Source organism: Seriola lalandi, unplaced genomic scaffold (assembly GCF_002814215.2).
Source record: "Seriola lalandi dorsalis isolate HSWRI2012SDOR001 ecotype SW California unplaced genomic scaffold, Sedor1 jcf7180002054901, whole genome shotgun sequence".
Taxonomy (NCBI): Eukaryota; Metazoa; Chordata; class Actinopteri; order Carangiformes; family Carangidae; genus Seriola; species Seriola lalandi.
The window spans coordinates 7,998,306-8,024,809 of record NW_019525453.1 but is presented as its reverse complement, the minus strand read 5'-3'; the positions used below and the strand labels follow the sequence as shown (position 1 = coordinate 8,024,809).

The 26,504-nt window shown below is 44.8% G+C and overlaps 1 protein-coding gene across 1 annotated transcript in view; it reads left to right on the top strand.

The window, feature by feature from the left end:
• Nucleotides 1-26,498, top strand: part of arid1b (AT-rich interactive domain 1B) — a 50,848-nt gene extending 24,350 nt beyond the window's left edge. Inside the window, 19 exon segments of the mRNA XM_087180317.1 lie at nt 3,691-3,937; nt 4,306-4,389; nt 4,891-4,937; nt 4,939-5,044; nt 5,126-5,474; nt 5,859-6,047; nt 6,953-7,113; nt 7,207-7,316; nt 14,218-14,427; nt 14,695-14,914; nt 18,066-18,201; nt 19,314-19,492; nt 20,634-20,778; nt 21,215-21,331; nt 21,441-21,522; nt 21,671-22,442; nt 22,593-22,723; nt 22,895-23,582; nt 24,555-26,498. Coding sequence (XP_087036443.1) covers nt 3,691-3,937; nt 4,306-4,389; nt 4,891-4,937; nt 4,939-5,044; nt 5,126-5,474; nt 5,859-6,047; nt 6,953-7,113; nt 7,207-7,316; nt 14,218-14,427; nt 14,695-14,914; nt 18,066-18,201; nt 19,314-19,492; nt 20,634-20,778; nt 21,215-21,331; nt 21,441-21,522; nt 21,671-22,442; nt 22,593-22,723; nt 22,895-23,582; nt 24,555-25,612 — 5,031 coding nt within the window. The 3' untranslated portion in view covers nt 25,613-26,498.
• The last annotated feature ends 6 nt before the right edge of the window (nt 26,499-26,504 follow it).

Sequence of the window (26,504 nt, the reverse complement as noted above, 5' to 3'; positions counted from 1 at the left end):
TCCGTCCTTCCCTCCCTCTTCATGAATAGTGTTTTTGCCTTGTTTTTGCTCCCCCCCTGCAAACAGCCAGGTGTGTTGTTGTAGTGCTTCTGAGCAAGGCAGTGAACTGTACACATTAGAGGATGAATCCAACCGTCAGTCTGAGCTGAGTGGCGACGTTTCACTTTAATCAGATGTAGTTTGTGTTTCTGAAGTGCTGCTTTTGTTCTTGATCTGCTCTTGAAGTGAAGTCTCCCCTCCAATGTCTCCATGAAAAGAGTAGAAGTGCTGCCACTACAATAATTAACCACTTCACGTCATTAAACTGATAACTGTAGTAACGTGATAAAAGGCTTAAAGACAAACTGACACGGATTATCCCAGGAGAAATAAAGGTTATACAAAACACGCCAGAAGATAAAAGCCCACAAAGCTGGTAAAAAAAAAGTCATGTACTATAAAGTCTATTACTGACTATTGGTCAACAACCAACAGTTCCAGTCACTGCACTGTTTCCTCCAGCATGGAGCTTTTCCTAGAACCACAAGTATCAGACATTTTAAAATGCTCACAGTTGGGAGTGACCTGCCTCCCTCACCTTTCAGTCACCTTAATTGGCATTGGCTGCTGCCATGGCAACAGCTGGCTTCATGCCATCACCTGCCAGCAGCTTCTCTCATCTTTCCTCCTCTTCTTTTAGACAGTTTTATACACTGACTTAATTTTTCTTTGGCGTTTTTCTTTTCCCTTTGTTCTTTGTCACATCTCAGATAATGAAAGTGTTGGACTGCTCCCAGATGTTCCCTCCTCTGCCGTCAGCTTTATTCGCTCTGTCTCTGTCTCTCAGCTGATAGGCTCCATCAGGGGTTTTTCTGGCAGAAAATGATACGTCAGTGTCTTTAACATCATCCTCAGTGAAGGTCTGGACTTCAGGTCTTCAGGTTTCTCTGCTTGTTCAGTTTTCCTCCTACCTGCCTTGCTCTTAACACTGTCTGATCTTAAACATCAGAGATGCTTCTCCCCTCTGAGTACTAGTACTTATACTAGAACAGAGCCTATAGATCAATAACAAAGCTACAAGAAAATGAAGAGGCTTTTTCATCAAACCCTCGTAATGTCATGGCTCTTTCAGACTTTTCCATCAGGGCAGAGCAGATTTACCTTCAGCCCTTTTTTTTGCAGGTATACAAAGTTCACATTTAATTGGAATAACTAATTGGAAGTTAAAGTCCATTATAATTAGTACCAATTTACAATTTATTTTCTCCCGGAATCTCCCCATGAGTCTACAGTTGCATATCAGATGGTTTGGAGGAAATGATCGGGAAACTATCGGACACTGTTGTTGTGTTCACTATATTTAAACAGTTTATCTGTTTGTCAGTGTGCAGCGGAAAGTGAGGGACAATGCTCCTAGTTCCACCCTGATTACTCCTCCATCTTTGCTGACGGATGACGATGCGAAGGCTCACATTACTCCAGTCTGAGATGAGGAGAGTTCAGTTTGTGTGGAGGAAACACAGAGAGAGGTCTGTTCATCAGTTTGTCCTCCTTCACTCTGCAGAGAAAGTGTGAATGAGCGATGAGGCCGGAAAACTCTATTCATCAAATTAGGGACTGTGAGGTTTTAATGAAACACAGTAATTGTGACCATAAATCACAGGAGCTGCTCGGGAGTGTAGAGATGTGGGGAAAAGTTTGAAGTCGTTTTATAGAGGCTGAAATGAACACTGTGTTGTTTCAGAGCTGAAACTGAACCTTTTTTTTTTTCTGTTCTTATTTCTATTTTTCTCTTTTTTTTTTGTTGTTGTTTCTGTCTTCCTTCGGTTCTTTCTGCTTTTCTTTCTTTTCTTTTAAAGCACGATGGGTAGTATAGCAGTTGATTTCTGTTTTACTCATGACTTCCAGAGACTGTCCACTCTGCCAGAGTATGGGCTGGATGATCAATCTTGATAATTAGCACGAAAAAAAAAATTCCCACGATAAGTGTAATAAACTGATGAGTGATTTACAATGTTCTGCACCTCAGAGAGAGGTCAACCCTCATCTGCACAATAACTCCGTCAGGCTGCAGCTACAGGGTTATGTAGGGTAACAATGTGTATGGGCCAACACAAGGAGGGGAAAAAAAACACACACACGACCATGAGGAGAGTCATAGGTCCACACATGAGGAAATTGTGGAGGTAATACAACATCTGTGGTTAAGGAATGGTTTGGATTTCTACAGCTGGATAAGCAGCAGAGAGAGAGATCTGTGTCAACAAAGATGAAACACTACTTTCCTATCCCATGAGAAAATATCAAGCACACAAACTTTAGCCTCTCTGAGAAATGGTGTCTTTAAATGATGTTCCTAGATCTGAAAGTCCGTCGTCTCAGGTTCATCCTCACAGTGAGCTGCTCTTTGTCAGAGGCTGAATGGCTGAGTGGATGCTGACCACTCTCTGAGGTTGGGCCTGGCGTACAGTAAGAATCAGCAGGATCGGAGAGAGAGTTTCCACTCGGTTCTGTTGGTTTTGGACGGGCCGTTAACGTCCTCCAGCTGAGACGTTTACTCCTCCTCGCCTCATTTAGGAGGTGCTGAACGAGGTGTTTATGAGCCGTCACTGAAGAATAGTCAATGATCCTCCTGTTAGTGTGATGGTGAAGTCATATACGAAGCCGCTGCTCTGATGTTTCATTAAATGACGAGTAAGAAATCCTGCTGGAAATAAAAAAAACACTGTGAAACCAACAGAAGAATGGAAGTGGAAATACCATTCTGTATCTGCAGTAGGGAACCGAATCATTGTTTTAACCACAGTAGTGCTACCATGTGTGTGGACGCCGGTGTGTGCAGTTTCTTTACATGTGAAACAAGTTTATGGGCTGCTGTTGTTTTGTAATTAATAAAAGTATCTCCTCCCTTCTGTGTTTTTATTACAACCAAGTTCACAATGTGTACACCTTAGTACTTTTACCTATTAACCTGAAAGTTGGTGAAATGTGGGAACCAGGAAATCTAAAATTTGTTGAAATTGAGTTTTATAATTCTTTTTTTAGTTGGTTCACTGCAGAATAATAAAAAGATTACAGGCAAAATAATTATTTCAAAGAAAAAAAGGTGTGTTGTATGTCCTATATTATTGAGTAGTTTCTGTTATTAAATCTAATGGTACAAGTGTCATTAACAATGGTTCTGTGAAGTTTACATTACTTACCATTAGAAAGAGGTCTGTGAAATCAGGCCAGAAACAGTGACAGCAGAAAGGTTACTAATTGATCATACTTCTGATTATTATCCTAATTAATGGATTTATAGTAGAAAAAAAAATCCCATTACAGAGTCCAAGAGCATGAGGTGATGTCATTGAGTGTCTTATTTTGTTCCAAGCAACAATCAAAACCTCAAAGTTTTCCACTTACTTACAGTATAAGATAAAAAATAGGAAATGTTATCATTTGAGAACCTGGAAGCATCACATTCTGGGGTATTTATGCTTTAAAAATTATTAAATGATTATTTGATTGAAAAAGATGATGCCAATGATTTTTTTTTTTTTTTTTTCTTGATTGACAATTCAATTAATCAACTGAGCATCACACTCTAATCTCCAGGAAATGTTAAGAGAATGTTGCCTGAGATCAAAAACTCAATAACATAAATAAAAACCTGATAAATCAGTTAATTAAAAGTCTGTGTTGACCAGCGTCTCCTCTGTGTTTCAGGACTTGTCCGGCTCAATCGATGATTTGCCGACCGGCACTGAGGCTGCGGTGAGTTCAGGGGCATCGGGATCCGGCAGCACTCTGGGCGACCAGGGGACTCCGGCCCGTTCTCCTTTTTCCCCCCATGTATCGCCTCGACACCCCCCGCCAGCTCGCACCGGGCCATCACCCTCACCCTCACCGTCCCCCGCTGGGTCCAGCAGCCAATCACGATCTGGACCACTGTCCCCCGCCACCAGCGGACCAGGTAGGATGATGATGATGTGTAAACACCGGTGAATACTCTTCACAGGCTAATGACTAATGACTCCTAATTAGTTCTAAAGGGTCTGAATACTTTATATACACACACACACACACACACACACACAAACACACGCACACACACACACACACACACACACACACACAGTGAGACTGTCCCAGTGGAGTTAATGAGGTTCCCATCTCTTAGTTAAGTCCGTTCAGTCAGTTGTTGAGTCTAACACCACATCACAGCTGCTGCGCTGGACGCAGTGTTGCCATGGAAACCAAAAGATATTTACACACAAGCCTAGATGTCCGCAGTGGGATCCAGTGGAGTGATATTAACACACTGTCTTCTGTCTGTCTCAGGCGCTCAGTTGACCCCTCAGGTCTCTGGTCCTGGATCAGATGTCGGCCCTCATTCCTCCCAGTCTGCCATGACTCAGGACAGAGGTAACTGTGTGTGTGTGTGTGTGTGTGTGTGTGTGTCAGTCAGTCAGTCAGTCAGTCAGTCAGTCAGTCAGTCATCATCTGTCTCATAAATGATCATTTTAAAGCCTCCTGTAGTCAATTTAATTTTTCTCTTCATGTACATGTTTCACTGTTTTCACCTTCAACCCTCATTTCCTAGAGGAGGACATTTTCTGTGCTTACTTTAAATCTGGACGAACCTGCAGGATTGTTTTGGTTTGCAGTTTCCCCCTGCTTGAAGTTTTTTTTTGGCTTTATTTGAGAGTGATAGTAGAGAGACCGGACAGGCGGGAGGAAGAGGGGGATTACATGCAGGAAAGCGCCTGGGTTGGATTTGAACCCAGGTCGCTGCAGTAAGGACTCAGCCCCCTGCTTCCAATCTGTGTGCTAAGCTAGGCTAAACCGGTCCTGGACCTGGATCTCTGGGTTTTTCTTCCTGGTCCCTTTCTTCTCTTACCTGCTTCTCATGTCTTGTTTCTTCAGGTTTCCCTCCTTCCATGCAGCGTAGTACCGCAGGGCCCCAGTTTGGTCCCTCAGCAGTCAGCCCCACCTATGTCCCCTCACCCAGCACCGGGGGGGCCCATGCACCACGGTTCCTACCAGCAGGGCAGCTCATATGGCCAGTATGGACCCCCAGGTAAAAACAATTGTGAAACATTTTTTGCACATTTTCTATTTACTTCCAGTCTAATGTCTCATCTCACCTCCCCTTTGTCAGGTAACTACCCCCGGCCCCCCCACTATGGCGGGGCCCCCAGTGCCAACTACAGTGGCCCGGGCCCTGGCCCCAGCTTAGCCAACAGCCTGGGGTTGAATGCCAGCAGTCCGATGCACGGTCAGGGCCCCTCCACCCCAGCAGGTCGTGGCCCGGGCCCCGGTGCAGGGGGGCGACCCTACCCTGCTGGAGGGAGCACCATGGCCCCCACCTCCCCGGGTATGCCACAGCCCGCCGGTCAGGGCATGAGGCCTCCGGGGCCCAACGCAAGTCGCAAACTGCCAGACGTCGGCCCCAGTGCCGGGCCCAGTGCCAACTCCTCCTCCTCGTCCACAGCTGCTGCTCAGAGCAGGTGAGTCCTGACAGAGAGAGGTTACAGAGATTAGAAACTAGCAAAACAGTCTGGAAAATCTAAAAAGTTCCAGGAACTATACATATACCCCTGGAGTTTACTTAGAAACAAAGATCTGTTTACTTTTTCTCTAAACACCTCTGTACCTAAAGTCCGACAAATGTATTGAATGTGTTTCCTTCCTCATAAATCAGTTCCTATCAACCTGGAATTGCTCTGATAAAGAGTGAAAGAAGGAAAACCTCTCATGAGTTGATTACTGAGGTTTGTGTTTAGAGTCTTCGAAGAGCAACGTGATTGTTTGCAGCTGCTGAAAGTTGACAGTTTGAACAAATAAAAAGTTTTTGTTGCCTTTCAACCTCCACAATCCCTCCATCCCTCCAGGCCTCCCTTCGCTCGGTCGCCCGTCTACCACAACCAGTCCTGGCCCGGGGGTCGACCTTCCCTCTCTCCTACTCTTCATCCCTCCCACCCTCCTCACCCTCACCCCCACCACCACCCTCCTCTTCCCCACCCTCCTCACCACTCCCAACAGGGCACCAATGCTGTGCAGACCCCCCCTGAGCATTATGGGTAGGTTTGGTACCAGAGCCTGACAGATAAAGAAACACAGCCTGGCGTGATATTTCTTAATTTTTCCAAAATTGTACCTCATTGGATGAGCATCTCTCGTGTTTGGTGTTGGCCTGGATGAAACAACTGTAGTGCAACTCCTAAAAAAAAAACATTCATTTTAAAATAAAGTTTAATGGTTCACAATAGCCATGGTTTGGTATGTATCCCAAATTTTAAGTCCATTTCAGGCTGTGCTGCACATGAGGTTTGTGGGATGTTTTACTAACCAGGCAACTTCCTGTCCTGTCCTCTTGACGGTTCCAGTGTGGCTTCAGAGCGGCTGCTTTGTCTTCATCAGGAAATAAAACCTCTTTTTGTATCCGCAGCTGCTTTGGCTTAACTTATGCTTAGTCAGTAAACATCTCGAAACAACATTGATATTACCAAAGGAAATTTAAAAAAGACACATCACACCTGGCTAACGTAACGAGAAAATGCTAAGTGTTAGAAAATGTATAAAGAGAACTGCCCATGTTCATTTTTATCAGCATATTATACATTCAACTATATTATTTCCTATCCTCCTAGATCCTCCTAAATCATTAATTATAAAGCAAACAAAACGGCACAGAGGGTCTAAGACAGCATGCTGGAAAGGTGCAACCGGCTGAACTAACCATCCACTGAGATCTTTCCTCCAGCTTGAGAAGACCGGGAGAGTTCATACGAAACTCTTCGGGTCTTTCGCTGTTTGTCTCTGCCATGTTTCAGCCGAGTCTTTGTCTCCTCTAACTGCACGGACCCTGCGACCGATGCTTTAATCTTCACCTTCTTCCTTCTTCTGCATGTGAGCTGCCACCTCGCCAGTTTGTTCACATCTCATAATAATTATTGAATCCCTTTTTCCCTTCTGCGGTGTCCAGGCAGGGCAGCTACCCGGGCATGGCACCAATGGGAGGAATGGGCTCCGGAGGAATGGGCTCCGGAGGTCCTGGAGGTCCTGCAGGTCCCTACACCCAGCAACCAGGCAGTAACTCCGGGAGGATGACACCACAGGGACCCTCCTACAACACCCCGCCTTCAGGTAGGACTAGACTCCAAAGTCTGTCGAAAGTCACACTTTTGTAATTTTGGAGCACTTGAGTTTGAAAGTGGATCTGTTGCCTTCATCTTTTAGGTCCCATGATGATGCCAGCTGAAGGGATAGGTGCTCATCCAGATACCAAGCAAAGGGTTGAGCTCAGCAAAGAGAGCGTCGGCCCTGCCACCGAACCGCCCAAACCCAAGGTGCGTCCTTTGGTTTTGTTAACCAATCACAATGGCTGTTTGCTCTGCCAATCACACCAGCTCCCACCGTGCTGTTTTTGCACTCTTGGCATGCTCTAACAGATGCATGTATGCTGAGCCTAGTGTGAGAATGCATCTTAAAGGCACTGATGCAGGTTTGTTGAAAGTCATTGTTGAGATTTCAAGGTTTAATCAAGGGGGCGGAGTTTGAGAACTTTGCTTTTTCCCTACAATTTGGTTCTACTCACGGGGGGGGGGTATTTTACCCTTTTAAATACGTCCATACAACGTTTATTTACGTCATTTAAACCGCCCACTGACATTTTAGATTATTAGATGTATTTTTGCAACCCATCAATCAATCAATCAATCCATGTTTTGCTTCTTATGTGGGTCCTGGTCATGGTGATAGCAGCTTAAACTGGGTAGCTCAGGGGTTCTGCTTTTCCAGCAAAATTTGAATTCCCAGGTCTGATGGGGTTTAAAATCGCTTTAGCGTGTTTCTCTGGAGTATGCAGTTGGACAGGTCCACAATACGTCCACAGGAAAGGTGTTGTGGATTCACCTTTCAATGTGAAGGAGAAGCGGGTCTCTTCCAAATTCCTTTTAAATGTCTTTTAGGGTGTGACCAGACACCATACAAAGGAACTAATTTCAGAAAAAAAACAGACAGTTCCTACAATTTATGACCATGGGTGAAGGTTTGGATATAGATTGATAACTGAATTGAGAGCCCATCGGCCATCAAAGTCCAGAAGGTCATCTTCAGCTCGACAGTTTCCTGGTGTCCACCAGAGGCAACCTTCATGACACCGTTCACAGCGGATGCTTTTACAATTGAGAATTTCGACATGGACATTATCCCAACCTCCCAGAAAAATGTTTCTTCATCGATAGTGTCTGAGCAAGACATGCCCCGTTCTAGTCTGTTGTTCCCAAAGTGGTCTCAGGCCTTTGGAACCCACTGTATATCCATTTCTCATGGCCACAGACCGAATGAAGATAATGACTGACCTTTGCAGTTGGCAAGAACATGAACTGACCATGTGCCAGGCCTCTGCACTTTACCTTGTGGGTAGTTGGCCTGACTTGAATCAGAATGTTGAATGGTTATTTAAAGGGACCCTTTGGAGTCCTCATTGTTAACGAATGCAGTTCAGTCTTGTTAAGTTTTAATAATTACATACTTATTTCCTACCTCTACAGCAACAGCTGTCAAGTTTCCCCATTGGTCATTGCGCTTTCGAAATGATTTGGCAAAAACAAGAAGTGTCAACAGCTTAGCACCTTTGTCGCTGTATTTACCATCTTCAGACCCCTTTAGTGACTTTTTTCCAAAAAAGGACCTACCAACAAATCTATTGACTCTTTGGACAAACCTTAGCTACTTTTCATAGAAGAGAGTTGCCAGTACTGGGCGGTGATTTTGTCAGATGATGTTGTGGTTATAAAATCAGGATTTCAGCTGCAGAGCAGCAGCTTGGAGATGACTGCTGGTCTTAAGGGGCTGCGTTTCACTCACTATTTCATACTTGTCCCACTGTCTGACAACAGAAACAGAAAAACATATAAATGAGAACAGATCCATTGGACTACATCCATGTTATCGTCTAATACAACAAAGCAAGGCTGGATTACAGACTTGGCAGCTTCCAAGCTCCAGGTTCACTCTGTGGCCCGTACTTTGTGGTAATGCAAACTGAAATGAAAAGGACTGTAGGGCGACTTCATTTCTATCTAATATTGGTCGGAATCTATATTTAAAACCTGGTTGTGCTGGTTTTTGTGCTGGGGCCGAGCAGAAGGTTAATTCGGCCCTGGCAGAACAGAGATATTGATGTGACCCTAAACAGCACAGTCTTTGAGAATCTGTAAACAAAGTGTTGAGGAAAACTGTAACTCAGATTGACATGTCAAGTTTTTTTTTTAGTACATTCTGTTTGTTGCAACCAGGAGAGGTTTCGCTAAGAAAAAGACTCCTTAGTGCTGTTTTTCTGTTTCTTCCTAGTTCATTGTCATCGACAGTGTTGACCAGTTTGTTCCCAGAAGCACAGTGATTGTTACACCTGTCATTATTTCATCTGTGTTTGGCTGGTTTGGAAATGTTACAGAAAACCCAAAATAACCAGTTCCTGCCAACAGGAGCCAGAGATTTTTTTTTCTTCTTCTTCTCTTCCTCGTTTTATCTTGTTTTTCCCTCTTGTTTAGTTCACTCTCAGCTCAGCAGCTGGAGTTTTGAAAACTCCGGCTTCTCCTCCTCGCTGCCATCTTTTAGACTTGCCTCTCCTCATTATCTGGTAGTGAAGAGTCGGCCTTGATCACAGCCGACACAGATCTGTGTGCGGCGGTCGGGGGTTGCGTGAGACAACTCTGCTCCGTCTCAGCTTTGACTCGGGTTCGCTTGATGAGAACTGGCTGCTTTGTGTCTGCAGTTTGTCGACGAGTTTCAACAGCTCGGCTTCGTGTTTCGCCGCAGCGCAGAGACTCTGCTGCTGCTGCTAATTTTTCCCACTTTTTTGACGCTCTGTAGGTTAGGTGTTGTGTTGTGTCAGCTGTCAGAGAAACTTCAAAATAGAAGTGTGACAACAGGAAATGTGAACAGGGTGGAAACTTTAAAGCTCTGTTGGCTGTTAAAATTCACAACAATTCTACTATTTTCCCAGATAACTAGATTTTTTTGGAGAACTCAAAATAACAGTAACATGGACAGAAGACTGAGGCAGGGATTAGTTTTCTTTGAAGCAGGGGGAAATATTTCCTCTATCAGCTAATAAAGTAAGGTATGGTAACTATATGAATATGAGCTATTTACTGTAAGTCGAACAAGTGAAATAAACTCAGTTTTACCTTTTAAAAACAATAGAAACTTTCTTGTTCAAATTGTGATGAAATGTACAAATATAAGTGATTTGAGGGGCTAAAAACCCGAATTAATTGAAAAGTGTTTCCTGTGCTGCTCCGTCCCCTCTTACATTCCTGTCTAAGGGCTTCAATAGTTTTATGAATTAAGTAGTCTGTCACTAATTAAAGTAAATTGAGGTGTTAAAAGTCCCATACAGTATAAAGGTCTCTGTCCATGTGTTGTTTGATTATAGATCAGGTCTAGGTTCTATATTAATACTGTGAAAGTATCAAAGCCTCAGTCCACAGAGAAATGCACACAGCCTGTATTCAGACACTGAGCCTTAAAACCAGCTGTCAGGACTTATGGAACTTTGTGATGTCACAACAAAGCAGTCACTGCAGGGATGCTCTGGGTTATCAAGGTGTAGCAACATTTGAGATATTCTTGGTTGTGTCTGTAATAAACCCCAAGTCCTGATCTGCGTTTACAGACTTCCTGTTTTTAAAGGTTAGGTCTTTAACCAGATGTTTAGAGCAGAACTTGAGCAGCTAATGAGTGTTTCTTCTCTCTGCTGTGAGATTTAACGAGCCACATTAACCCGGCTGTCCATCTGCTCCCAGCTGCTAAATGCTACATGCTAACACTGCTGTGTGAAGCCGGTTCCACTCCTGAGCTTCTGCTTGTTCACTCTGTGATGATGTCATGGTGTGTTTGCTGTCCAAAAAATGAAAACAAAATCCTGGAGAAGAAACATCTGTCTTATTATTTTTTTTTACCTGGCCTCCCCTCACCTCGTGGCTCTGTTGTGTGTGTCTGTGTCTGTGTGTGCGCGTGTATGCGTGTGCGTGTGTGTGTGTGTGTGTGTGTGTGGGTGATTTCTGTGTGTGTGTTTTGTGTCACAGGACAGCTACAGCTCTCAGTGTGTGTCTCAGCCCCCCACCCCCTCCCCCATGTCCCCCAGCTCAGCTAGTCTGTCCTCCTGTCACGGGGAGGACAGTGATAGCATTAGCAGCCCTGCCTGGCCCAAGACACCGACCAGCCCCGTAAGTGCCGCAAAGCACAACAACAGTTTTCTTTTTCTTTTTTTTTTGTGTTTTAATATTCTTCAGGGTTCTACGGTGTGTAAATGTCAAATCATGCTACTTTTTTTTTTTGACAATACTGACTGTAACTAAGATCCTATAGCGGTTTGGCCCACTGAACCTTTGTCACCGTAGAGCCCTGCTTCCTGCTGCTGCTGATGTATGAAAACCTGGAACCTCCACATGCCGTCACTTGTAGCTTTAGCTCACATTATTACTTTTGTCTATTTTATTCTCCTAAACCCAGTGAGACATGCCAAAAGTGATTTAGGTAAAGCTGTCCACTGTTTGGAGATACAAGGTTTTCATTGGACAAAGCAGCAATGTGCTTGCATTTGATTTTTTATGTTTTTGTATTATTGAAGTCCAAAAGCTGCTCTTTTTTTTTCTTTATTATTATAAATGTTTTTCATCTAAATGTGATTTTCCAAATGTTTATTGTGAGACTTTCTTATTAAAACAAAAGGAGTCAAACATTTTCCATTTACCCAGATTTCTTGATCTAATGCGACAAATACAGGGGACAGAGGGACGTGAAAGCTTGTCAGCGTCGTGAAAGCTTTTGTTGAAATATAATAAAGTATCCAAATGAATATCGGCAACCAATGCAATTTTTCAAGCAACCCTAACCCTTAATGATTTTTGTGTGTATTCTGGATTTTCTTTCAGTGTGATGAAGTAACCCTCTCATCACCTGGACATTCCCATCTGGTTCCATCTCATATTATTTTCCAGAAACGTAACTATATCACCACATACTGTATCGAAATCACACTATAGCCGCGTATCTACCACAGGAACTGTCCCCAGGAACCAGGAACCTTTTGAGGAGCTATGCGCGTTTCCACCGCATGAACCAGGCTCTAAATTTAGTCCTGGGGTAATTGATCGACCCCCAAAAAGGTGCCTGGTCGGGGGGTAGTACTTTCCAAAGGTTGAGGAACATTGGGGGGTGCGGTCTGCAGTACTGAATTTCTGACTGGTCGAGTACTCGCAGCATTTTATTTCACCCGCCATGTTTAAAAGTCAGCAGCGAGCGATTAAACACATTTTCCACACCACGAAACATGTCCGGGAGGAGGTAAAGAAACTGAAAACCAACTGAAGACCAAAACCGGTCAAAACGTGGTTTATAAATGTACCGTGATATTGGATTTTACCCATAATACCCACTGATATTAGATGATGATTTTCTGTGGTTGAAGTTCGGGTAAGAGTGTGGGCGGAACTTCCCTCTCTGTCAGTTCATTACAATGGGAAAGAATGTGTCGGGAACAAGTGGTTTAATTCAAGAAATTTGACATTTTGTGGGTTTTAAAAAGATCTGGAAAAAATAGGAATCTCAATATGAATGAACGACCTAAACCAAACTTGAAACTAGTTTAAACTTGATTTTCTAACTGTTTTAATGAGAAAGTCTCGTTCTGTGAGCTGTGACTGTATCTGATTTCATTCTGCCGACTCTGTGCCACAGTGCTGCCCAACCTACTCCCTCATTGACGTCATATAATGGTTGTCAGCCTTAACTGATTGGGAACTGGATCACTGATCAGTATTATTGTAGTAATGAACCTTAGTTGGTTTTGTTAATGAATTTGTGAAAGAGCCCTTAACTCTGGCATTAGGAAGACACACACAGACACACACACATTAGGAACACATATTAACACTGGGTAGTTCCTCCCTTTGCTCTCAAACAGCCTCAGTTCTTCGTGTCATGGATTCTACAAGATGTTGGAAACTTTCCTCTGAGACTCTGCTTCATGTTGACATGACTGCATCACATCATTTTTGCAGATTTTTCAGCTGCACATTCATGCTGCCAGTCTCCTGCACAAAGGTGTTCTGCTGGATTCAGGTCTGGGGGGGGGGGCACTGAAGTTCACTGACCTCACTGTCGTGTTTGAGACGACTTGAGCTTTGTGACATGCTGCATGAAGCCATTAGAAGATGGTGAACCGTGGCCATGGAGGGATGAACATGGTCAGCAGCAATACTCAGATAGTCTCTGGCATTCAAACCATGATTGATTGGTATTAAAGGGCCCAAAGTGTGCCAAAAAAAAAACATTCCTCACACAAGTACACCACCAACACCAGCCTGTTGACATACGGCAGGTTGGGTCCATGCGTGCACTAGCAGAAATCCAGATCCATCAGACCAGGTCTTCAGCTGTCCAGTTTTGTTGAACCTGTGTCCACTCCAGATTTCAGCTCCACCCTCTCTCAACAAGGTGGCTCAGTCCTCAGATCCGTGAGAGTGTTTTGTGCGTGAAAGTCCCAGGAAATCAGTGTTTTCAGAAAAGCTCAATCCAGCCCGTCTGACATCAACAATCATACCATGGTCAATTTCAGACCTGTATCTGCATGATTTTATGCATTGCCCTGCTGCCACATGATTGACTGATTGGATAATTGCATTAATAAGCAGGTGTACAGGTGTTCCTAATAAAGTGCTCAGTGAAAGTACTTGAAATGGAAAATGGATATTTTTCAGTTTTCAGAACAAAACCTAAAGGAAACTTTACAAATCCGTTGACATTGACTTTTCTCAGTGGATTTGGATGAACTGCATGTGGTGCTGGTACCAAATGCAAAAAAAAAGCCAGGTTGGGTCGCACTGTGTTCTTTGTGTCATTGTGATGTGACGGTATGTAGCTGTTGTGTGGGACTGCACAATATCAATTAAAAACAGGTTGTTTTACTTGTTTTTATTATTAAAATTGTGATGATCTGCTGTTGTCTGTTGTTTCATATCACAGTAAACAGAATATCTTTCAGTTTTGGACCATGTTTCACTGTTGTCTGATGTTTCATAGACCACCACCTCTCTGAAAACTGTGTGGCCGACAAACCGTTCATTACTTCTTATTAGCCGTCGATCACAAGTCATTTTTGGTCGTATTGTGCAGTCCTCCTCTGCTCCGATCGTAAACCCGAAGCTGACTGTTGTCTCCATGTCTCGGTGTCTCCAGAAGGCCAGCGTGGCCACCATGACCAACGAGAAGATCACTCGGCTGTACGACATGGGCTCTGAGCCGGAGAGGCGGCTGTGGGTGGACCGGTACCTGGCCTTCATGGAGGAGAGGGGGACACCCGTCCCGAACCTGCCCGCTGTTGGGAAGAAGCCGCTTGACCTGTGCAGACTTTACCTGTCCGTCAGAGAGATAGGAGGCCTGGCCATGGTGAGAAGACGAGTACACTGTTGTTCTCTTTGATCCTGCATTTTCTTCTCTACCTCCTTCATCTCCTTCTCTTTCATTTTGTTCTTTCGCGTTTTAGTCTTTCGAATGATATGTACATTAGTTTTAGCCACATTCTAGTGAGCTTCCATTTAGTGAGTTTGCTACCTGCATGGTTTCATGGTTCTTCTCAGCTTGTCTAATCCACGATTGGATTCTGGAGGAATTTAGTGAATAAATCTGTTTTCCCTCTTTGTGTCTTCCTCTCAGGTGAACAAGAATAAGAAGTGGAGGGAGTTATCGTCCCTGTTGAACGTGGGGACGTCCAGCAGCGCGGCCAGCTCTCTGAAGAAGCAGTACATCCAGTACCTGTTTGCGTATGAGTGTAAAGTGGAGCGAGGAGAGGAGCCTCCACCTGAGGGCCCGGGGCCTGCCGGAGACTCCAAGAAACCTCCGTCACTCCAGGCCAAGATCCAGCCGCCCTCCCCAGGTAAGAAGTTACTTGTTTTCTATTAGCTATTTATCCACTGCAGGAAGTTAGCAACCTGTGATCTGGAGTTTATCATGAGCTAAAACTTGAATAGTCCTGTGAGGTGTTGGTACTAGGTTCCTATATAAAATAACAAGGTTTTAAAGGTCCATACTACGAGTCTAACTCGCTGGTTCTCGGTTGTCTCTGTTTTGTTGTCTTTGGTTTGGAGGGAAAGGACTTGCAGACAGATGGGTCGGGTTATATAACCTCTGAGTGTGGTTATTGGGATGATGTGTGATTTGTAGGCAGGTATTTGCAGGTATTAGACTTGTGATTTAACAAGTACTAAAAACAAAGAATGTATGTAAATGGATTGGACAAATGCTAGAAAACGAAGTATATTGGGTTGGACCTCACAAGTACTACAATTTTGAAGTGTCAACACAAGTGATGAAAAATGTGGTCTGGTGCAAAAGTATTTTCATTTATTGATGTTAAGTGATATTTGTGTTCAACAGTTTTTTCCACAACAGTTTTTTTTTTCAGGCAAGTCTGACCACTGAAAAAGTTTGTCCTCACAAGTCACCAAAAATGACAAGTGTGGTTTAATGAATGCATGATTACAATCACCTTGTTACGTAAAAGTTCTGGCAGTTTAGCAAGTTGAACAGATGCTTGAGTCACTTGGACCTGCAACATTTCTCTAATATTTCAGTGCAACTGAAGTCTGAACTGTCAGCTTACCACAAGTAGAGCTTCACGAGGTTTAATACACACTCAATTATTATGTCCTTTTAATGACATAAAATCAGTTTAACAAACCGGATCAACACTCAATGAGCTCATTCTATGTTGTAAATATTATTTTTCTGGAAGATGAGTTCAAATGAATGATTTTTCCCCCGATGTTGTGGAGGAAGTTAACAGACAGCTGATTCCCTCCTTACGTTTTCAACTGTATCCCTGCTAACTGCATGAATGAAGAAATGAATATTCAGCAATTCTGTCAAATATTCTGTCATTCTCAGTCTGACCACTGTTAAATGTAAAACAGATAATTCTCTAACAAATGATGAACCTGATGAGAAGATTTATCAGTTAATTCGCTATCAGAAGATGTGGCAAGAGTCTTTCACGCTCCTTATAGTCATTAATTGTGATGATCAGTGATGCGACCTGAGAGAGGACAGGAAACACTCTTCCTCTTTAGAGTCGCTTCTTTCCGACTCCCTCAGTGGACCAACTGACAAATATCAACAAGCATCGTGGCTCTCTCCATAAATATCCCATCACGTCTGAATAAAGCTGTGAGGAACTTTTACTCTACGTGTCTGAATGACAAAAAGCCGTCACATGTTACAGATTGACTCTGTGAAAAAGGCTTTAATGATGCCAGACTGTCGGTGGTAGGAATCCACTCACACACAAACACAGCAGTGTGATTATGTAACAGAGAAGCACAGTGAGTTGTCCAGTGGGGGAGGAGGGTGTGAATGTAAACATTACTGACCTCAGCCTGACCTAATTTCCCACGATACCGCTCTCTCTCTCTGTCTGTCTGGTTCTCTCTCTCTCTCTCTCTCTCTCTCTCTCTCTCTCTCTCTCTCTCTCTCTCTCTCTCTCTCTCTCCTCTCTCTCTCTCTCTCTCTCTCTCTCTGAACACATACAATCAGAGTTTAGTACACACAGGGTTCCCACGGGTCCCTGATATCCTTGGAGGTTTGTGAAAAGAAACAAATCAAGGCCTTGAAAGTTTTGGAAATGTACATAAATAGATATGGGCCATTGAAAGTGCTTGAATTTCTATATTCTGTGGAAAAATAGAAATTGACATTTGTTGTTTTTTTACTTAATGTTAGTAAATAGGCAAAGTGCTGCTGTGTGCACGTGTCCAAGAGCTTAGATGTGTTCACTCATTCAAGCTTCTCTCTCTTTTTGATTGTTGTCTGTGAGCTTCTGTATAAAATTCAGTGTTGTAACAGTAATTAACCTTGATCTGCATCTGTGTTGGGTCCTTGAATTTCAGGGAATCGGGCCTTGAAAGTCCTTTAAAAGTCCTTGAGATAGATTTTTAAGAAGGTATGGGAAACCTGTATATATTATGTGTCCATCTAAAACATCTGGATCCCACAAGTACTGAAACCAAAAACTTTATTTATTATGGAAGCTCCAGGTATTAGAAAGTTGGAAGTGTGTTACGGCGTAAAGTACTAAACACTGGCAGCAAGTATTACAAGCAAAAAGTGCACTGTATTTATGTGAACTCCACAATGACTTAAAAACTACTTACTTACTACATACTTTAATGTATTAATGAGGATCCCGCAAGTACTTAAAACATAAAGTGTATCAATGTGGACCCCACAAGTAAGACGTGCACAGTATTTACATAGACCGTACAAGACATTTGCCTTTATCGTGACGGCTGCAGTGAGAGAGACAGGAAAGTCAGGGAGAGAGAGAGGCAATGAAACTGGATGAAACTACTTAAAACTGGAAGTGTATTAATGAGGACCCCTCAAGTACTGAACAGAAAATTCATTAAGGTGGACCCTACAAGTATTGAACTGCAAATGTATTTATATGGACCCCAGAAGTACTAAAAACTGTGTGTGGACCCCACAAAGGAAATGTCTTAAGTTGGACCCCACATTACTGAAAACAAGAAGTATGTTAAAGTGGAACCCACAAGTTCCAACAAGTGGAAATTTTTGAAGGTGGACCCGACAAGTACTAAAAGCTGGAAGTGTATTCATGCGTCCCCACAAGTGTGCATGAAAGTGGACATGTATTTGAGACCTGTATTAAACAAGACCTGAAAACATCTTAATTTGGACCCCACAAGTACTGAAAACAAGAAGTGCATTAAGGTGGAACCCACAAGGAAATTTCTGAAGGTTGACCCAACAAGTGCTGAAAACTGGAATCTATTAAGGTGGATACAATACATATTTAAAAGTATTAAGGTGAAAACCTCAAGCGCTAGAATTTGAACTGTCCTGTGCAGAGGTCTTCCAGTTGCGCATTTGAAATGATATTTGTGTTCAGTTGGTTGCTCTCGATCCCCCTGCATTTTTCTGGCTTGTCTGAATAATTATGGTGTGAAGTTACATGACGACACGTAACCCTTGTTCTCAGCAGGTTTTCTGTCTGGTCTGTATCTCTGTAGCCAACTCGGGCTCCCTGCAGGGCCCCAACACCCCTCAGTCCAGCAGTAGCTCCCTGACCGAAGCCCCCGGAGACCTGAAGCCCCCGACACCTGCCTCCACCCCGCACAGCCAGATGGGCCCCCAGCCTGGAAACAGGTAGAGGAGGGAACAAAATCCCATAAACACCTGGTCAAACTAAATGATTAATTCTGGAGTCACTCACAAGAGTAACACCTGTGGAAATGACATGATCATTTTATCAGCTTTTGTCATATTAAACATGTGTAGATTGTTTCAATTTTAAATATTGTGAGAGAGACTGTGTTGACTGATTGCTGTGGATGAGGGCCCATAATCGAGCCTTGTGGTACACCTCATCTAGAATTAACAGTGATTGGGGAAAAAAATTCAGATTTTTTTTTTTTTAGGTGAGGCTGGGAGTGGTTTCAAAATTTACCTGAAATGTAGACACACTTTTCCAGCCCGTTACTGAAAGTGCTTTTGTCGACAGGTTTCCTAGAGATGATGTTGTAGTGACTGAAAGCTTATAAGAAGATTAACATTAGGAGTTGTTCTTGCACCGTTTAATTGCACAAATCATAAAGCTAATGCATAGAGAATGTACAATATAACAAGGAGGAAACCTGCAGAGTTAGCTACTAGTATTTAGCAATGTGGTGAGCATTTTGGATTTTAATTAGGGTGATAGTTGAAACTACCAGAAACTGGTTCTTACCCCGTGTTGCCTGTTGATGATCTGTTGTTAATTTTGATTAGAACAAGGGCTGCAACTAATGATTATTTCCATTATTGATATCGCAATTCATAAATTAATTGTTTGGATTATTAAACATCAGAAAATGGTCATTGCGATTTAACAAAGCCCAAGGCAATGTCATCAAATGTTAAAAATATTTCCTTAACAATTACAGAGGATTTAAAAAAAAAAAAAAAAAGCAAATTGTGAAGTTGGAACCAGAGATGTTTTCTTCTTTTTTTCTTAAAAAATTGATTTGAAATGGGAAGTCAGTAATCATAGTTGTCGCCCGTTCATTTTCTTTAGACCAACTAATAGCTTAATATTCTCAGATTCACTAGAATCCAGTGTGAATCCTTGTTAGCTGGAGTTAGCCAGAGCTCACACATCTATCAGTTTGTTTTAGAACTGTTTTAGTTTTAGAAATATGAGCAATGCCACTATATATCATATCATATTTTTAATGACTCCTCTTGAACTCTTCCTCTTTCACTTTAACGTTTTTCTTCAGGATCATTGGAGGAGTGAGCATCCAGGACCCGTTTTCTGAAGGCAGCGATCCAGCCTTCCACAACAAGCGAGGCCCGGGACCCGGCGGCGCCCCTTACCACCAAGCAGGAGGTCCAACAGACCCATCCATGAGGATGCAGTACGATGCCAACAAAGACGCGTACGGAGGACTGCGGAAAGGTGAGAAGGGGAAAGGTCACTTTGTTGATGGATGGGTGCAACATTTCCAGACTTAACTTTAACTTTTACGCCAGCAGTGATTTTAAATACACATAAAATGGTTTATGGAACAAACTCCATATGAGATCGTTTTTCAATAATTGAAGAAAAAGAGTCATTTTAATTTTTATGGCTTTTTGCTTTTGCTGTCCTGAAAAAGAAACAAACAAAAAAACTAAGTTCTCTAACAAACAGGAACAGAGAGGAAAATGTCAGCCTCATAAAACAAAATGCAGCAGGTTCAGATACAGGGTAGAGGGTTGTGGGTAATTCAGGAGGAATGTGTGAGAAATGGCTCACCTCACAAGCTAAATCCAGGCTGAAGTTACTGGACATGTTTTACCCCATATAGTCTACGCTGCTTTGAAGTTAGTTCAAAGTTTGATATAGATCAGATGCACTCCTATCTGCCACGCCTTGTGGTTTCCAACACTACATTAATAATCAGGACCCAGGTATCTGCTGGTCTGTCTTCTGCCCATCTGATCCAGGACCAGGTTCTAGCATACAAAGTGAAACCAGTAGAAAACCAGTAGCTTTCTGGTTGTAACCAGCAAAGTGCTGTGGATTAAAGAGAGTCATCTCTAGTGCCACTTGTGCTGGAAATGATTGTGCTCTGCTGCCTCCTGGTGGTCAAAACCTGAAGGGTCTCGTTATCTGTCTCATTAAAGGGCTGTATTAACAGTGCTGCAGTTATTAGCCTACGGCTAGATATTTCATATACATTACATCACCAGGGATCATTTTCTAAATAATCCATCAGTGCTCAGATTGATTTTGCTCGTATGGACCGACATTGGTTTCAGACTTAAAACTTGCTGTAAAGACTCAACACTCAACAACGTATTACATGTACATTTAGTTGAAATGAAATTACTGTTCTAAGTTATGTAGGTTTGACAAAATGATAAAGTTGACTACACACTGACTAGACATTATATAGGTAAAATATTTTAGTTTTGATATAGTTTTTAAACCTCAGTGTCTATCCTAAAGATAGGAAACAATGACACAAGTGAAACACAAATAAGAGCAGTGTCTTTATAAGAAATACGTTTATTATGATTCCGAGCAGTTTTCATTTTTACCTGCTCCTCTTCAGGTCCGGGGCCCGGCGAGGCCTTCGGTCCCGGTCAGATGCCCAGCGGTGCCATGCAGGACATGTACCCACGCGGGCCACCCTCCGGGCCCCTGGCAGGGATGGGCCCCAGACCCCAGTACCCCTACGGCCCCGGATATGAGCGGAGGTAAGACACTGATCAGACAGTCTGAGGGCTCGTTGTGTCGTTGGGTACGTAATGATACATTCATACCTCAGTGTGCGAGTGTGAGTCGTTGTGGTGAGTGTAATCATGCAGTCAGTGAGACAGGTGTTTTATTCTAATGTAACAGTGTAACATTAAGTATTAAGTAAAATTCTAAAAGATTAGTGTGAACACTGGTGTTTTACTGTTCAACAGAGATATGATTGTTGATTTGTTTGTTAGCCAAGACCACGAGCTACAACTTGAAAGACAACGGACACTTGCAAATAGTTTTTGTGTTGGAAAATAAATATCCTCAAAAATCCTCTGAAAACAATGATGTGACCCTGAACTTCCTGTGTGTGTGTGTGTGTGTGTGTGTGCGTGTGTGCGTGCGTGCGTGCGTGCGTGCGTGCGTGCGTGTGCGTGCGCCCTGCAGGCCGGACCATGTGATGGGGCCTGAGGGGGGCATGGCGCCCCCCGGAGGTCAGAACAGCATGGGTCAGACTGGAAACGAGGCTAACATGTACCCCACCAACAGATACCCCCACCAGAGGTGAGAGGAGTTTAAAGTGTTTGTTTTTTTTGTCGGCGTGATTCGAATGTGTATTGTTGAGGTGTGTAAATAAAGTTGGATTGAAGTGTTGCGGATCGTCTCTCCTCAGACATGGACATGACGGCTATGGGCAGCAGTATCCTCATGGCATGGCCTACAGTTCCCATCAGCCCCTGTACCCTCAGCAGCAGGTGAGTGTTCACATCTTATTTTAAAGAATGAATAGTGAAGCGGTCAGAGGTTGTTTGTATTTGTGTTTTTTTAGAAACTTTCAGATGTTGAATGGAAACTTTATTGAACAGTGACGATGACGACAAGCTGGTCCTTGTGTGTCTGCAGGGTTACAAGCGTCCGATGGAGGGGATGTATCCTCCCTCTAAGCGTCATGAGGGGGAGGGGTTCGGTGTGCAGCAGTACAGCTCTCAGCAGCCCGACATGTTCGGCCCCCCCTACGGAGGTGGAGGTGGGGGCTACATGGGCCCTGAGCGGCGGCCGGTCCAGGGCCAGTACCCGTATCCATACAGCCGGGACCGCCAGGGGCCTCCGCAGCATGGAATGATGGGCTCAGGACCGGCGTCAGTGTCAGGCGGACCCGGGGAGGGGCCACAGGCCAACATGTGGCACCCCAGGACAGATATGGGCTACACATACAACAGACAGGGCCAGGGGCCCCCCTACCCCAGCATAAACCGCGTGGATGACCAGGAGGGCAGGGCCCCCCAGGACAGCCAGTGGCCCCCCAGTCATCCAGGCCAGCGCCAGCCACCATATCCCCCCCACTCTTCCTCTTCCTCCTCCTCCTCATCCATGCCCCCCCTGCCATCAAGACAGCCCCCCTCGTCCTTCCAGGCCACCCCCGCTGTCCCTAACCATGTGAACCGCTCTCACAGCCCCTCCTCCTTCCCGCGGCCCCTGGGGGGCTCTCTGTCCCCCAACAGCGCCCCCTACCTGCCCTCTATGAAGAAGCCAGGGCTCCCTGGTGTCCCCCCAGTCCCCCCGCCCACTCAGGGCCTCCCCCTCATTAATAGAGAGGTCACCTTTCCCTCCAGCTCTGTGGAGGCCACCACCCCCAAACTGAAGCCACGACGGAGGCTCACCGCCAAGGACACAGGTCAGACACACACACACACACACACACTCACACACTCACACACACACACACACACACACACACACACACACACACACACACACAGCTACAGTTTGATTGTGTGTGTACTGTTTTTAAACGGGAGCTCTGTGATTGAATTCGTCCTATCAGGAACCCCGGAGGCGTGGCGAGTGATGATGTCACTGAAGTCCGGCCTATTAGCAGAGAGCACCTGGGCTCTGGACACCATCAACATCCTGCTGTATGATGACAGCACCGTGGGCTCCTTCAGCCTCACACAGGTCAGACACACACACACACACACACACGCAGTCCTGTTACACGTGAGCTGGACTCATTCTCTCACATTAGTCACAGAAGACAAAGTCAAGACAGTTTGTCGGGTGTTGAGGATGACCTTTGTGAACTCATCCTGTCCTCTCTTCTTCCTGTTCCTCCTCGTCCTCCTGCAGCTGCCTGGTTTCCTGGAGCTCATTGTGGAGTTTTACCGCCGCTGCCTCATCCAGATTTTCGGGATCCTGGAGGACTACGAGGTGGGAACCGAGGACCAGAGGACAGTGCTGGGGCCCCTGCCCAACCCCTCCAAGGAGGAGAAGGAGGTGCTAAAGGAGCCGCTGGCTGCCGCCTCCGAGTCTTATGGCCAGTCAGCTGAGGAGAAGAAGATACAGAGGTCAGCGGAGGAGATAGAGGAGACGTCACCGCTGCTCTTGACTGCTCCCGCCATCAATGCTGAGGAGGCAAAGATCAGCGAACCGGTTGTCAAAGAGGAGGTGGAGGTGAAGGATGAGCAGAAGGAGCAGGCAGCAGAGCCCCGCCCCCAACAGGCCAGCAAGTATGACAAGCTGCCAATCAGAGTGGAGGAGAGGGGGGAGGAGTGGGAGGAGGTGGAGGAGCGCTGGGCCAAGCTCAGCCGACCCAACGGCTTCATCAGCGGCCTCCTGCACTGGAAGGCCGGGGGAGGAGACTCCACCGCTCACATCCAGACACACTTTGAACCCTGCACGGGAGACTCCGCCCCCCCGAACCCGGCGCAGGGGGAGGAGAGCAGGGGAGGAGACGAGGAGAGGGAGGGAGGAGGTCAGGAGGAAGCGGAGAGGAACCTGCCAGCCGCGGAGGAAACGCCACCTGAAACACAACAAGGTACAGACGAGGAGGAGGAAAAGAAATGATTATTTCATAGAAAGTTTTTTGAGAATCAAACAAATGAGATAAGAATGAAACAAAATGGATAAAAATCATTATTAAAGTCATTAAATTTACAAACCTGCTTTCACTCACATCATCATCAGGCCTTCATTCGCAGTCATTCAAGTTGCAGTTGAAGCTCTGAAAAACGCCAGAGTTAAATTATTATTTTATGAAGCCACTGTTCCCGAAGTCGAATCACACCTTAAAACTTCCCCGGCCCCTTAAAGTGTGGCTCAGGACTAGTAACACAAATAGGACAGATAATATATTAGAGAACAGGTTTCTTCACTTCACTTCTTGTTTATCATGTTGACATGAATATTAAAAATGGATCTTACTAAATGCCGGATTCAGCCTGTAACATTTACCATTTATTTAAATTTGTGCTAAAACTACTTTTAGTTTTTTGTTTGTTCCAGCTTTTGTTTTGATTGATGCTCTTATTTTAAGTCACGTTGGACACATATAAAGTTAATATAATCTTTACTTTGATTCTTATGATACATGTGATTTTTACAATAATTCTGCTTTGAATGTATGTGAGCTGTTTCAGGGCAATACAAATTAAAAAAATTTGATGTTATATGTATGAAGTATTTTTGGCTTCATACTGCAGATGTTAAGGATCAATCAATAACTTATTATTGATGTTTACTGTTCATAATTTGAAAATAATTTGAATTTGATTGATTAAAAACATAAAATCTACTGTGGGTTTGTTGTGGTGCTGCTGTTGCACCACCAGGTGGTTCCTTCTCTCCTCTGGGACTTTAGCCTGAACAGGCTCAGACCTGTTCATGAGGCAGCACCCTGGGTTCAAACTGTCTCTGGACACAAGTTTCAATTCTTGATGTGATTATTTTCAGATCATTCAGTCAGTTTTCTCTGGTTATAAACTCTCCCTTCCTTGTGTTCTGCTGCCAGGCTCCATGTCTGAGGTCGGAAGTCAGAGGTCACCGGCTCATGGCGAGACGGCTCAGAGTCCCATCAGCCAGCTAGAGGACGAGCCTCGCTGCTGGGACGAGGCTCCGCTGTCCACGGCCGAGTCCTGGCAGGACTCTCTGGCCAAACGCTGCGTCTGCATCTCCAACATCGTGCGCAGCCTCTCCTTCGTCCCCGGCAACGACGCCGTGTTGTCGCGGCACCCCGGCCTGGTGCTGATCCTGGGCCGGCTGGTGCTGCTGCACCACCACCACCCCCGCAGGAAACGGACACCGCCCACCTACCAGCGGGAGGAGGAGCAGGGTCTGGCCTGCAGCCGAGACGAGTGGTGGTGGGACTGCCTGGCGGCGCTCAGGGAGAACACGCTGGTGACGCTGGCTAACGTCTCGGGCCAGCTGGACCTGTCGCTGTACCCAGAGAGCATCTGCCTGCCCATCCTGGACGGGCTGCTGCACTGGATGGTGTGTCCATCCGCCGAGGCCCAGGACCCCTTCTCCTCAGCGGGCGGCTTCTCCTCGCTCACCCCTCAGAGACTGGTGCTGGAGTGTCTGTGCAAGCTGAGTATCCAGGACAGCAACGTGGACCTGCTGCTCGCCACGCCGCCTTTCAGCCGCCAACAGAAGCTCTTCGCCACGTTAGTGCGCCTCGTAGGTGAGAGGAAGAGCCAGGTGTGTCGGGAGATGGCGGTGGCCGTCCTGTCCCACCTTGTGCAGGGCGACTCCATAGCTGCGAGGGCCGTCACCCTGCAGAAGGGCAGCGTGGGAACTCTGATCAGCTTCCTGGAGGACAGCGTGGCCATGGCTCAGTACCAGCAGAATCCACACAGCCTGCTGCACGCCGCCACGCCACCAGAGCCGCCCAGCATCAACATGATGTGCCGCGCTGCCAGGGCGCTTCTGGCCATGGCGAGGGTGGAAGAGAACCGGACGGAGTTTGTTCTGTACGAAAGCAGGCTGCTGGACATCTCGCTGTCGGCCGCCCTCAACTCCTCTGTGGCGGCCATCATGTGTGAAGTACTGTTTAAAATTGGCCGCTCGTGACACGAACACCGCCATGGAGCGTGCTCAGTGGCGCTGGAAGCAGCTCCACCCATGTGACGAACTGGCTCCTATTATATTTTTATTTAAAGAACGGAACACAAAGTTTTTACATACAAATGAATATATATAGAATATATATAACTCGTCGGCTCCATCCGCAAATGTTTATTTGGGATTTTTAAGTAATTTTAATACAAAAATATTTAATACTTGTATTTTTAATTTTTTATTCTTTTGTCAGTTTGTTGTTTTGTTTTGTTTTAACCAAAGTGTGACAGTGGAGAACGCTCGGGTTCTGGCTCTCTTTGTGTTTTAAACTGACGTGGTCGTTTCTTTCTGTTTGCGGGGCTGTTTTGGGGGGGTGGGGTTAGTTATATTTGGGGCAGGGTCAGATTTATTTAAATAGTGACACATGTTGTAGATAGGCCTCTCTTTTCTCATGACAGAGGAAAACTGATGTTCAGTCGTGTACTTTGTTCTGGTGCAATAGGTTTGTTTTGGGCGATATTTTAAATGTGAATTATTTGACCATCTGCAGTTTGACCATCAGTATTTTGCCAAACCACAGCAGTATCAAGCGAGGGAGGTTGGGGGGAGGGGGGGGGCGTCACTTTCTGTTTTTAAGAACTTTTTCTGTCTCTTCCACAATCAAATCTAAATTTCTCTCCACCGTCTTCATCCTCCTGTAAATAGACGATGTACATTTGAGCTCCAACAGGTGGCGTCATGACCCGGTGACGGTCGCTGGTAACGAATTAATGTTCGTCATTTATAATCACAACTCTGCTCACCTGAAGGTTTTTGTTTCTCTCTTCCCAGCAGGTGAAGATGTTTTTTTTTCTGTATTTAAGGAGAAACCTTCGTTTTCAAGATGTTTTATGCAGTCTGGTCC